We start from the raw sequence: 13269 nt of genomic DNA, 5'->3' as shown, positions 1-13269 counted from the left end.
TCTCCCTGTGAGGAGAAGGAGCCCCTCCCTCCCCTGAGGAGTGAGCCTGTAATTGTTATCTAGTGCTTCGTGGGGCCTGGACTCAGGGCCTGATGTTAGCTATCATTAAGACTATAGAGCACAAATGAAGCGTCCAGGCCTCTCTGTCCCATGTTGCAGGGACCCCTTAGTGGAGAATTCTGGGCTGAAGGCCCCCTCTGCTCCCCTGGCTCATCTCTCAGAGTCCTGACTGCCTGTGTGCCTCTCCTCAGGCCCAGTGGACAGCAGGGATTGGGCCCTGTTCCTCCAGGCCTTCCAGTCCCTGGCTAGGGGACAATGGGCTGGGTTCCTGAGGGTCCAAGGCCAGGATGGGTCCCTGGGTAGGATGTGGTGGGAAAGGCATTTGTGGTTCACATCCACGACACCAAGCAAAGCTGGAGGGAAAAACGGAGTGGGGCTCCATATGACATTTTCCCTGTTGAGACACTTAGAGAAGCCCTGTTAGTGTGGAAAGTGGGGAACTGGGCCCTCAGAGGGAGAGGCAAGATGTGTTGCTCTAATAACACTGCCACCACTACCAGTAATAACCATATGCCAGCCCCACAACGAGTGTCTTATGTTTTATCTCCCTCAATCCTTTAAACAACTATGTGAAGTGATTTTTATTCCCTTTTATGGAAGAGGAAACAGGCTCAGAGACATTGTCTCTTGTCCAAGGCGACTCAGAGGGGGAACCGGGACTCAGACCCTTGCTCTCAAAGACCACAGCAAAGCTTCCTAGGGATACCAGGGCCAAGTAACTGGCCCAGGAGATGGGGAGGTTGGTGGGCATGAGCCACCCTTACTGTCGTCTCCCCCATTGGCTCCCAGGGACTGGGACAGGCACCCTGCTGGTGTCTGCTGCATTCTCCCAGGGCAGCAGCAGGCTCGGGCATGTGGAGCTAGAGGACGACACAAGCCACCTCCAGGGCCTAGATTCGCTGGGCAGTGCCTCCTCCCGGGTGGATCTTCCGGCTGTGACTTCCCTGCCCTTCTAGATGATTCTGGCAGCTGTACGAAGGGATGCCATGGCACCGAGGGAGGCCTACAGCCTGGCTGGGGCCATAAAGCTAGGGGAGGTACCTGGGTTCCTCTCAATGACTGGGCACTCTGGTGGTTGTGCACTTTGCCTCGATACCCCACTGTGCCTGCAGAAAAGTGCTGGGCACCAGCCTCTGACCCACCTGTTTCCAGTTCACAACTCGAAACCTGCGGCAGCCCTTTGGGGTGTTCAGCACCAAGCAAGGACCAGATCTGCTTTTCTCCTTCCTGGGGTTCATCATGTGTGGCCAGTGGAAGTCATGATCCCTTCAAGGTCACATTCCTCTCCCTTCCTGCCATGTTGCCCATGGTGCATGGCAGGCGGCAGCCCAGTGCAGGAGGCAGAGTGGGCACTGCCCGGGCTGGAACCCACTCTATCACTTCCCGCTGGGGACCTCCAGCAAGTGACCTGGCCTCATCAGGGAAAGGCAATGGTGGAACTCTTCCTCCTCGTGTCATTGTGCAGGTAAAAGTGTTGACCCACAAGGAGGATATACTCAGCACTGGGCCCTGGACCCTGAACTGGCTCCAGAGATGATAGCGCTCAAGACAGAGACAGAGCCCCGCCTCTGTGGAACAGCTTGAACACCCTGTTCCAGGCAGACCACTCCTTTCCACTGTTCTTTTTCTTCAAAAGCACTCAGCCCAGTTTGTAATTATACACGTGTTTGTTTACTTGTCCATGAGAGCAGGGACTGTTTTCCAGCACTCGATCCTGAGCACCAAGGGCAGGAAGACAGTAAATGTTGCGTGAATGAATGACACCCCCTTCCCAATTTTCTTCAGGTAGATGAGGACCAGAACTTTTTGCCTTTTTTTTTTTTTTTTTTTTTTTTTGAGGACTGGGCTTTCAGAGCCCCATATATTCCTCAGGCTTCCTTCGGAGATGATCCTGTAGCTGGTACAGCTGGGAAGTGCTGGATACTGCTATCTGCAGCCCCAGAAGAGCTGGGTCAGAAGAGCTGGGTGGAGCCCAAGATAGGGTCTCACACTGCCCTTGGTGGGTGATGGGGTCATTCTGGGACTGCTTGTTCCCCTGCCACCCATATCTGCAGCTGTCTGGTTTGTGGCCCCAAAGCCACTCTGGAGACTCCACCAGAGCCCCTTATTGGCCACAGTCACCTGAGGCTGGGCCTGACTTTTAGGAGAGGCCTCTCTGTCTCTGTTTTTCCTCGGGTCCCATCTCCTAGGTCTCTCCTGCCTTTTGCCCTCCACTGAGACCAGGGCCCCCCTGGCCTTAGCAGATGTGTGACGCTGGGGGAGGCACTCTGAGTCCAGATGTGATTGTGTTTATGTTTCCAGAGAGTAAGGGGTCGGAGCTCTGGACTGGAGCTGTTGGGGGAGGGGTGGTCTGGCTCCAGCCCCCTGCCCCAGCCTTCCCTCCTCCCTCCTCTGGCCTGCCTCAGACCCTACACTATAAGTCAGTCCTACAGCATTAGGTTGGGTCGTTCTCCAGGAAGGACGCTTCCTCACTCATCTAAATGTGGGAAGACCGTGGAAAGATGCTTTGGAATCTAAAGATGGTTGACTCCCTGTGACTTTGGCCCTGTTGCAAAGCATGGTGAAGTCTCAGTTCCATCATGTATATAATAGGAACAACACTCCTGACCTCAGAGGCAGTGTTGACCTGGTTTGAGAACGTGGGCACAGGGCCCCTCCAGCTATTAGCTCATGATTAAGCCTATGGTTGTGCCCTACTTCCGACTAGGGCTAGCCTGGGTCCAGCTCCAGGGCAGTGCCAATCCCAGTCACAAGGTGATTCTGCAGCCGAATACCAACCCCTCCTTCCTCCCCCGCTGCAGCTGCAAACATTTTGTTTTGCCATTGGAAGTGACTTACTTAAGGGAAGCAGAATTTTACAGGCAGTTTAAAGGCTGGTCTTGTTCAGTAGTTTCCAAAGCCTGGGGAGGGTGGAAGCACCATCAGCCTCCTTCCGCTAAGTTGGGGTGGAAGGGAAGTGAGACGTTAATTCTGTGCAATGATCACTTTCTCCAGCACAGGGTTGCTGGAGGCCCCAGAGTGGGATTTCTACGAGGAAAGGCTGAGGGAGGCCCTGACTAGACACTGGGGGATCCTGGACACTCCGTCCTCCTGGAACAGCTAGGGCAGGGCCCACAGGGGAAAAACGCAACCTCAGGACTTAAAGGAGCTCTCAGCGGCCCTCACGGCACTGTCTGGGCGGTCAAGGGCCACAAAGCACCCTGAGGGCTTCGGGGTCCGCCAACACAGCTGGGGAAGAAAGTCTGCAGTGTCCGTGGGGGTGCTGGCTAGGGCTGAGCGGTGCATCGGCCTGAGCCGGCGGGCAGAGGGAGCTCGGAGCAGGGCCCTGGCGGAGGCTGGCTGAGCAGGGCAGGAGTTGCAGTGGTTAGAGAGAGCACCTCGGACTCCACCAGGAGGCGGCCGCAGGGCTCCTCTCCCCTACCCAGGGCCGCGGTGGCGCATTCCCTTTCTACCCGCCTCCCTCCTCAGTTCAATGAAGCAGTCGGGGCTCGGCAGTGGTTAGCACGCTTGTACTATGGTTTTAATAGACGTACATGGACAAGTCGATATAGACAGATTTATAATTCTATACAGTCAGTCCGACATACACAGGGACGCTGTAAACAGGGGCGCGGGCCGGAGAGCGGGTGTGCAAAGTGGGCGCGGCGCGGTGGGGAGGGGGGTGTCCCGGCCGCGCCCCGGGCTCTCCCGGCTCGACTCTTGCACGGCGGGCGGTGAGGAGGGGGCTCTGCGCCCGGCCGAGGGGGCCGCCTCCTAGCCCGAGAGCGGAGCGGAGGGTCCGGGCCTGCGGCGGGGCGGGGGGCGCTCGGAGCCGAGCCCGCCCCATTCGCCCGCCACCTCCTCCGCGCCGCCGGCTGGGGCTCCGTAAGCCTCAACCGGACTCCGGTGCTCGGGCTGCCGAGGGCTCCGGGCGGCGCGCCGTGGCCGCGCGTGCCCTCCACAGCGAGTCCCCGACCCGGGCCGCGCACCGCCTCCCCGACCCAGCGCCCGCTCCAACTCGGATCCGAATCGAGCTAAGGTGCGCTCGGCCGGGCCCAGCTTGGAGGGGGCGCCCCGGTTCCGCCGGGGCGGGGCCGGCCTGCGCGGGCTCCGCACGTCCAGTTCGCAGGCGCGGCCGCGCGCTCGGGGGCCAGCGCGGCGGGGTCGCGGGCTGCCAGGGCGTCCTCCCCGGACCGCCGGCCTCCCGCGCCGCGTCCCCTCCGCGCAACCGCCCGCCGGGCCCGAGGGAGCGAACACGCACGCCACCCGCGCCATCCCGAGGGAAATTGCAACTCATCCGTTTTTTTTTTTGTTTTTGTTTTTTTTTTGTTCGTTTTTTGTTTTTTTTTTTTTTTCCGCAGCACTTTTCTCCGACGTCTTTTTGTTTCGTCCCGTTTGGGAGGGCAGAGTGGGGTCCGGAAAAGCAAACACACAACCAGCCCGGAGGTGGGGAGGTGGGGAGGAGAGGGCGGCGCGGGCGCGGGCGCGGGGGGCGCGCGGGCGCGGGGCGCGGGGGGCGCGCGGGCGCGGGGCGCGAGGGGCGCGGGGCGCGCGCGCGGCTGCAGGTCCTCCGCGCCGCCCCGCCCCGCCCGGGCGCCGAGCCGGCCGCGGAGCCCGCGGGGCCTGGCGGGGCGGTCAGCTGTTGTACTGGCACGCGTTGAGGCCCGAGGCCGGGCCCTGCAGGCCGCCGTAGCCGAACGACGAGTGCTGCTTGGACTTGAGCCGCAGGCTGGCCAGGCTCGAGTTGCACGTGTCCCGGTAGACGCTGTAGGGCGAGGCGGGCGTGCTGTAGGGGCAGGCGCCCGGCGACATGGCCGAGTTGAGCGAGGAGCCGGTGAGGTTGTTGATGTTGTTGAGGCCCGAGTTGGGCATGCCGGGCACGGCGCCCGGGCCCATGCTCGACGGCATGGTCATGGAGGAGATGGAGCTGGGCGCCGAGAACATGGACTGCGACGACAGCGGGCTCATGGAGTTGAAGAAGGTGAAGCTCTTGGTGGAGAGCGGCGCCGGCGCCAAGCTCTTGGCGGCCCAGTTGTTGTAGGAGTAGCCGGCGGCGTACACGTCCTCGTAGGGCTGCACCAGGCCGCTGAACTGCGGCACGTAGCCGCCCTTGCACAGGTCCAGCTGCTGGTTGCGCTCCCGCTTCCGCCACTTGGCTCGCCGGTTCTTGAACCAGACCTGGGGGGAGGGTGCAGGAGAAAGGTCAGGGCTGCCGAGGGCGGGAAGGTCCCTCCACCCCCCACCCCCACCCCTCCACCCCCTCCACCCCCTCCACCCGGAGCCCTCCGCCGCTGCCTTCTCTCCGAATTTCGTCTCTTTTCTTCGTGATTTCCGCCCCTGCCGCTGCGCTCCTGTTAAGGGTTCCTTTCCTGTACCCAGGTGCCCAGAAAAGTTTTCGTCTGTCCCCTTTTCTGACCTATGTCCTCTCCCCCGAGTTAAATCTTATGTCTTCTCCTAATACGGATCGATCCTCTTTTATTTTAGCAAATATTCGTTTGCTTTCTTCCGTCTCCGGCCTTCTCCCCTAAAGGGATCCCGGTCGATCTCCTGAATATTTCCATTCTTCTTCTTCTCCCTCTAATACAAAAGGTATTTTTCTTCCCTGAAACACAGGCTCTCCTGACTCCTTTCATTCTTCATCTACCTTTTCATTCCTCGAATAGTCTGTATCCATCTTAATTGGGAATCTTTGATATTCTCACTTTTGCCCCAGATGTTTGTTTTCTTTTGGTCCACCCCGCTATCTGAACTGCTTTCTTTTCCCTCCAGTCCCCTTTCTCCGTTATCCCTCACTTTTGATCCTTTTGATTCTTCCCCAAATATTTAGTTTTCCCCGTCTTTCCAAATATCTGACCGTCACCGTTTCTCTTAAATAGGTAATTCTTTATTTTTCTCAAATATTTGATCCTTTCACCCTCCCTTATTTAATTTCTTTCCTGCCGCCTCCATATATGCCAAATACGTTTCTCTGCAAATATTTAATTTCCTTTCAGTTCTTAGTAGTTTCTCTCTAATCCCCCCTCCGCTTTCTCCCACAAAATTTAGTAAGAACCTGTTCTTTGCCCACTCCTGGTCCCTGCCCATCCTCCCATTCTCATACTGTGTGCCCTCTATCTTCCGTGGCCCTCCTCCAGCACTGGGCTGAGTTTCCTGAGCTAGCCTGCCGGACCCCTGCATCTCAGCGTTTGCCAATCCTCCCCGCACTGACATTGCCTGATTCCACCCCCACACCACCCCTACCACCATAAACCCGGGCAGGATTAGTGAGTACAGGATTACTGAGTGCTGTCTTCACTCGTGTCCCACTGGGCTGGCCAGCCTGATGGGAGGGGGGCAAGAACTGGGGTTATAGCAGGGAGTCAGTAGGCCAGGTAGCACTTTGGGCAGGCTTGGGACGTCCTCCCAGTTATCTGATTAAATATTTGCGCACTCAGAGAAGAAATGATACTCTTGTGGCTCTGGCAAGAGAACCTCTATTCTCTTGCTTTTACTGGAAACCAAAAAGAGCAAGGAGAGGGAGGGTGCAGTCTGGTCACGGGTCAGAGATCTTACATCTCCAAAGGGACTGGACCTGAGGGTCACTCTTCCACCAGAGCTGCTCCTCCTTCACCTGACCCCAGCCCTATAGGAAAGGGCAACAGGGAAAGGGTCCAGCTACTCCCTGGCTGACTGGCTGGAGACCAGTCAGGTGGGGACTGTGCTGAGCTTCTGCAGAAGCAGGCTATGATTGGGACCACTGCCCCAGGAGGTTCTGAGACCTGCAAGCCTAGGTACCCTTCAGGCCTCTGCCAGGTTGCCAGGCAAGACCTGCCTTTCCCTTTCGTTTTTGGGGGAAGGCGGCCCGCAGCTCCGAGGGCCCCCTTGGCGGGGAATCCTCCGTGCAGTCTAGGGTGGTAACATCCGCGTGGGGTCTGGGCCCTGCAGGGCAGGGGAAATTCCCCTGGGGCCACAGATCTTGGGGTGAGGCTGCAGTAGAGCCTGAGGGTCACTAGGATAGGCCAGGCGACAGCCGCCGAAGGCTCTAACCACCAAAGGGCACAGCAGGAGCCGCCGGAACACCCGGGCCTAAAGCTGAATCCTCCTCTCCGGTGGAGAGTGGTGGGACGGAGACAAAGTCTGAGCGCGGGTCTAACGCTTTTGGAGGGCTGCGGCAGAGCCGGCCAGGAGCGGTCCGCACGGGTCCCCTTGGGCGCGCACGCTGGGCTCACCCTCACGCGCGGCTCGGTGAGGTTGGTCCACACAGCGATCTCCTCCCGCATGCTCATGTCGGGGTAGCGGTTCCTCTGGAACGTGGCCTCCAGCTCTTGCAACTGCTGGCTTGTGAAGTGCGTGCGTTGCCGCCGTTGCTTCTTTTTCTTGGCGGGGTCCTCCGCGCCACCGCAGCCTGCGCCTCCCGCACCGCTGTCCTCCGGCCCCTTGACTTCCCCGCCGCGCTCCTTCTCTGAATCGGGCAGGACAGGCCCTAGTCACCTTGGGTTTATGCCCTTTTGCACCCCGTCCCGGCTCCACCGAAGCGCCAGCCATCAGCGCTGGCGGCCCTTCCTCCCGCCAGGAACCCTAGAATTGTTCCCGCTGGAAAGAGCCTGTCGGGTGCCTGATCCTCACTAGTCACCTTTGGTCGGCCGGCCCCGAAGCGCGCCAGGGAACCCGAGGCTCGGGCCTAGGTTCCCCACTGGGCAGGGCCTCCCCTTGCAGCTCGGCTCAGGCTCCAGCCCTACTGCCTATGTCGCCCGCAAATGTATGAAATTTTGAGGGCTTTTAGACATTTAAATCTGGGGGTGTTTCTGCTCTTCTGAACTAATATCAAATCTGGCTAGCCTGAAGCCAGTGGGTCGGTGGAGCAGGAGCCAGGCGGTAACCTGCAGCCCCTCTACTTTCTTCTCCCCAGGGCTGTGTGGGAGCCACATTGGGCAGGCACAACACAGCCGTGTTCTCAGCCTTAGCTCCAGGCCTCAAGTCCAGAGGCCCAGAAAACCCCTCAGGCGGCAGCCCAGACCCACACACTCTGTCTAGGTGACCCGGGGCTCTAGCCTCTCGCTCTCTCAGGGTACACAAAACACATTCAGTCATAGACACTTTGAAACAAGCAAAAAAAAATTAAAAACAAAATACAGAAGCCCAGATAAACTCAATTCTATCCCAACACCATGGAAAGGCTCACAAACTATTAAAAATAGGCAGGTAGGAACACAGAGCAAATGCAAATTAAGAAGCCAGAAACCTCCGTGCAAACAGACCCCTAACTAAATACAGTGCTGTACGGGTATAAACTCCAGGCAGACGCGGGCATTTATTTCTCCCGGATTAAAAAAAAAAAACAAAACCTTAATGTACTGTTGTGGATAGATTTTTTTTTTAACCCCTTCCTAATAATGCCCTTCTAGGGACAGTCTTTAAGTCGCAGGGAAATACAACACTATAGTTAGATAAATTACCAAACTAACACTGCTGCAAATGGATTTTGAAAAAAAAAAAAAATCCCGGAGAAACGCGCCATTTTGGATTGACTTTTAAAAATCTCCAAGAATAATGCTGCATGTGGATGTTTTAAATTCCAGAGAAATATGCCTCGCGTAGTGATTCTTTCTATATCGAAAAACACAGTTAAAAAAATGTAATATAGCCTCACGGATTTGGTTTTAAAAAGCAATCGCTCGCTGTATATTTCTCCAGATTTTAAAAAGTAAAAACCAACCAAAGGCCACGCTTCCAACTTTTGAAAACAAAAGTACAGTCCAGCGTGGATTGCTTTTTTTTTTAGCCAAGCAAACAGAACCTCTCAGAGAAAGTCACTTAGAGATGCAAAACAGAAACAAATAGAGATTAAAAACGCGTAGAGAAACACTCAGCGGTGGATTAGGAAAAAAGCACAGCGGAGGCGCCCACGACCCGGGGAGCAGGGCGCCCGGCGGGACGGAGAGCGCGGGACCCGAGCGGGAGACCCAGGATCAGCCGCGCCGCCGCCCGCACCGCCCGCCCGCCGGCCCCGCTCGCCGCCCGCTTGCGGGGGGGAAAGCCCGAGTTCGGGGGCAAAACGGCGGCGCGGAGGGAGACGCGCCCCAGCCGAGCCGGGGCCCTGGCTCCCGGGTCCCGCGGCGCAAGTGGGGCCCGGCCCGGTCCACGAGGGGTCCTGCCCGCCGGCTGAGCCGCACCTCGCTGCCCTCTTTTCTTTACTCGCGGTGGTCCCGCTTCCCCGCGGTCTTCTCTGACTTTTCCCGCCGCCCCTTCTCTCGGATTTCTCCCTCCCCGTCCGTCGGCCCCGCCTGCCGGGGGTGCGACCCCGTCTCCCTGGGCAGCGTCTCGCCCGCCGCCCCGCTCCTCTCTCCATCTACCGTCCCGCGGTCTGAGCCGCCCCCTGGGCACTCGCCGCGCAAACCGCACTTTTCTTCTTCCCGTTCCGTCTGCTCCCGATCAAGGCGGCTGTCGGGCCGACCCTCCCGTGGTCGGTGCCCGCATGTGCCGGTGTCTGGGCGCAGAGCACGGAATTCCGTCTCACCCGGCGCGCAGACCTCCGCGTTCCGCGTCCGACGGAGGACGGGAAAAGAGCAGGTCCCGGAGCTCGCGGGGCTCGGGGAACCGAGCGTGCGGCGCGGGCGCCAGGCCCTGCTCCGCGCCAGCCCCGCTCCGCGCCAGCCCCGCTCCGCGCCAGCCCCGCTCCGCGCCAGCCCCGCCCCCGCCCCGCTCCGCGCCCCGCTCCGCGCCAGCCCCGCTCCGCGCTTACCTGGCAGCTCCGTGTCGGACGACTCGCTGGCGGAGTTCTCGAGCGGCTCGCGGGGGTCGGCGGCGCGCGCCAGGTGGAAGGCCGGCCCCATGTCGTGCGGCGGCGGCGGCGGCCGGAGCCCCTCCGGCAGCCGCTCCAGGCTCATGCCCCCCTTGAAGGCGTCCATGGAGGCGGGGACCGCGGCGGGCGCTGCCGGGGCCGGGGCCGGGGCCGGGGCCGGGGCCGGGGCCGGGCGCGCCCGGCCGCCCTGGCTGCGACCTGCGGGGACGAGAGCACAGCGCCTAAGCGGCTGCCCCCCAGGGCTGCCCGGGCCCGCAGCGACGCCGCGCCCGCCCCATGGACCGCCCGGGGCTGCGGGGCCGGGCGGGCGGCGGCGGCAGCGGTTTCTCGCGCCCGGACCCCGGCTTCGCGCTCCGCGCTGCGCTCCCGCCGCTCGGGCCTCTGCCGCCCGCCCGGCCCCGGCTCCGGCTCCCGATCCGGGGCCGGTTTCTAAGGCTCCGTACGGCGCCGGCAGAGGCTGTCTTAAAGCGACAGCGCGCACCGCCAGGTTCCAGCAGTCCCTGCGCCAGGGGTGGTGGGTGGGGTGGGCCCGGGTGGGAGGGGGCTGGGGAGGGAGGGAGCCGGCGAGCGAGGGAGCGCGGGCGGAATCCGGCCCCGAGCCGCCCGCCCTCCCCCGGCCGTGCCCTCCCCTCCCCTCCCCTCCCCTCCCCCTCCCGTCCCCCTCCCCCGCCGCAGCCACCTTCCCGCCGCCTCCCGCCCCCTCCCCCCACCCCCCGCGGCCTCGCCGCGCCGCTCCCTCCTTCCCCGTTGACACACCGACTTCTCCCTCGGCCGCACAAAAGAAACGCATCTGGTCTCCAAGTCCCGCGCGGCTCGTGCCCACCTCCAGCCCCAGATGACTTGTTTTGCGCAGAATCAACTCCTGTCTGGGCCGCCCCAAGTCCTCAGCCCCCGGCGAGAACAGCCCAGGACGAGAGAATGTTCCCGGGGCAGGATCGCACGGAGCGGGCGCCTCCGAGCCAGCGCCAGGGCGGGGGCAGAGCCCGGGGCCCGGTCCGGCAGCTCCCGGCGGCGTCCCCGTCGAGGGGCCGCTGGCCCCTCCTTCCTCGGCCTCTTCTCCCGGGACCTGAGCCCGGCTGAGTGACAGCAGCCTGCGTTCTAATGGGCCCCCGGATGCTGCCTCCTAATTAGCTTGGACCCTGTCGTCCAAGGCTGCTTCTCTGGCCTCCCCCTCTGCACCGCAGTCAATTTTCCGGGATTGGGATTGAACTGATGGCTTCTAATCAGACGAAACGTTTCTGTTGGCTCCAGGCCTCTGGCGAGTGCAGCAGGAGACCCCGAGAGCCCCGCCAGGCCCCACAGCCTCTTCTGCAGGGCTCTCTTCCCTTGTTTTGCACCAGTCCAGCGGAATCAGCCAGGCCCCGGCCTTGGCAGCCAGGGGGTTGGCTTCTGCCCCCTTCAGGGCAGGTTTGTAGCGATCTGGGGCCTCCTCTGGGCTTTCCAGAGCTGCAGGCACCTGGCCTCCCGAGCAGGCCAGGTGCCTGCAGTTTCCCAGCCCGGAGTCCGCAGTCCAGGAAGCCTACCGCCTTTGAGCTTCTCTCTCTCATACAGCAGTAGCTGAGCGGCAGCACCGCCGAGGCCTCCTGGGGGGGCAGACACCGCCGGGCCCCTCCCCACCTCTGAGAATGATCCCCTTCCGGAGTCCTCCTATGACAGTGAAGTTTGTTGAAGGATTTTGCCGAACAATTGTTAACCAGCCCCGAGACCTCAGAGTCTTGAATAAATAGACGACAGCTAGGGTGGTAGGGTGCGACCCTGACCCGTGCCTCTGACCACAGCTAGACCCCAGGCTGCCCTCCGCCCCTCAATTGCTGACCAACTCCCCCAGATAGGAGTAGCGCTGGGCAGGACAGTAACCCGGAGGAGAAGCACTGCTCTACTCTCCAGGTGCAGCGCCTCACCACAGGGCCCAGTGCATCCCCATCTCTTCCAGGGGCGGAGGGAGTGTCTCTGCTTGGGGGTGAGGATCTGGGGTGTTCTTCAGGTACTGCCTTCTAGCCCTCACCCTGGCTCATCAGGAGACCCAGAGCCTCAGGCTGAGTTACTTGGTGTGGATGTGGGGGAGGGTGTGCAGGGTGGCAACAGGCCTGCCTCTCACCCCTCCTCGTTAGCCTGAGACCCCCCCAGCTCTGGGTCCTGGGAGAAAGCAGAGCTCCTTAGGGGTGGCACACTCCCTCTGGGTGCCTCTGACTGCAGGGTCAGGGTCCGGGTCTGAGGCCAGAGGATGTATCTCAGGGGTTTGGGTTAGGGAGGCTCAGCGACTCCAGCCCTTTCCTCCCAGAGGGGAATTTCTCTGTGTGGAGACACCCCCCCCCCCATGAAGGTAATCTTAGATGTGTGTTGGGGGGAGGGTGGCAGGAGGGGGACATGGGAAGTAGGGTTGCCCAGCATTTGCCCTCAACCTCATCTTTTACCATATTTCTTGGTTGAGTCTCTTGCTGCAGCAGGTAACTCTTTTCAAGGACAGTGTGTGACCCAGCCTGCCTGGGCACAGACAGGACCCAGGAGCATGCATAGACACATATGTAGTACCTACCCACATAGATGTGCTGCATACACAGATGCACCCATATTCACTACACCCACCCATGGGGTGCTGGGTGTAGTCACATAAGTGCACACACAGCTGTCCTCTGGGTTCCAGAACACTGCTCAGCGCAAAATCGGGCTGGTAGGGTGCAGGAGGGCACGTCCTAAGCCTGCCAAGTGTCAGGCCAGTGTGGGAAGCACAGTACCCTCCTGGGTGGGGACATGGAATCAATGGTGTGCCTATGGGCGTTCGGAGGCTGAGTCCCAGCCTTTCGCTGTCCACGGGATGTAAGAGTCAGATCTTCCACAGATGGAGACTGTTCGTGACTCTGCAGCTCTCTACCTGTTCCCTCTGAGGGGTTTGCCTCTCTCACTGTTGATGCATTTCATGCAGTTATTGAGCACCTGCTGTGTGCTCCTCTGGACCCGAGCCTCTGGCAGTGTTCTAGGCAGTTGCAATGGTCCCTCTATTTGGAAATCTTGATGCCTGCTGTGTGGATATGGAAAGGCCCTTAGACTACTGTGGGTGAAGCTCCGTGTCCCCGGGCCCGGAGCCCCACAGAGCGACTGAGACTAGTAGGGACAGCCCAGGGCAGTCTGTTCTGCTGGGCTCAGGCAGTGCTGAATGAGCAAGGGGTGAGGAAGGGATTGACGGAGAGGACGCCCTGGCCTGCTAGAGTGCTGGCTGGAGAAGGGCCCTGGGCACTTTGTCCTCTTCCTCAGCCTCACCCTCTGCTAGGCACTATCCCAGGCAGGGAAGGGGCTTCATGCAGACTCACAGACATAGGTCACACACACAGGACAGGAGGGAGCTCCCTTTCAGAAATAAAAGCAGGGGTTCATTGTTCTCCCAGCTTTGCTGTGTGACCTTGGGCAAGGCTTGGCCTGCCATGTGCCCCCGTTTCCATGTCTGACCTGGG

General features: G+C 60.5%; 1 protein-coding gene across 1 annotated transcript; it reads right to left on the bottom strand.

Moving 5' to 3' along the window:
* Positions 1 to 4547: 4547 nt before the first annotated feature.
* On the bottom strand, positions 4548 to 10354 carry PITX1 (paired like homeodomain 1). The gene is made up of 3 exons (XM_072728572.1): positions 9761 to 10354; positions 7248 to 7480; positions 4548 to 5217 (listed from the first exon to the last, which is right to left on the bottom strand). Exons 1-3 carry the CDS (start codon positions 9924 to 9926, stop codon positions 4675 to 4677), a joined length of 942 nt encoding a protein of 313 aa, XP_072584673.1. The 5' UTR covers positions 9927 to 10354; the 3' UTR covers positions 4548 to 4674.
* Between the last annotated feature and the right edge of the window lie 2915 nt (positions 10355 to 13269).

This window comes from Vulpes vulpes, chromosome 12 (assembly GCF_048418805.1).
Source record: "Vulpes vulpes isolate BD-2025 chromosome 12, VulVul3, whole genome shotgun sequence".
NCBI classification, from domain to species: domain Eukaryota; kingdom Metazoa; phylum Chordata; class Mammalia; order Carnivora; family Canidae; genus Vulpes; species Vulpes vulpes.
This window is presented reverse-complemented; position numbering and strand designations above follow the sequence as displayed.

Excerpts from the sequence above, each read along its gene's own strand:
- PITX1 (XM_072728572.1), bottom strand. The coding sequence starts at position 9,926 with ATGGACGCCTTCAAGGGGGGCATGAGCCTGGAGCGGCTGCCGGAGGGG. Across the intron at positions 7,481-9,760 it reads GTCCGACACGGAGCTGCCAG|AGAAGGAGCGCGGCGGGGAA; the intron begins GTAAGCGCGGAG and ends TGCCCGATTCAG. Across the intron at positions 5,218-7,247 it reads TCACCGAGCCGCGCGTGAGG|GTCTGGTTCAAGAACCGGCG; the intron begins GTGAGCCCAGCG and ends CCCTCCCCCCAG.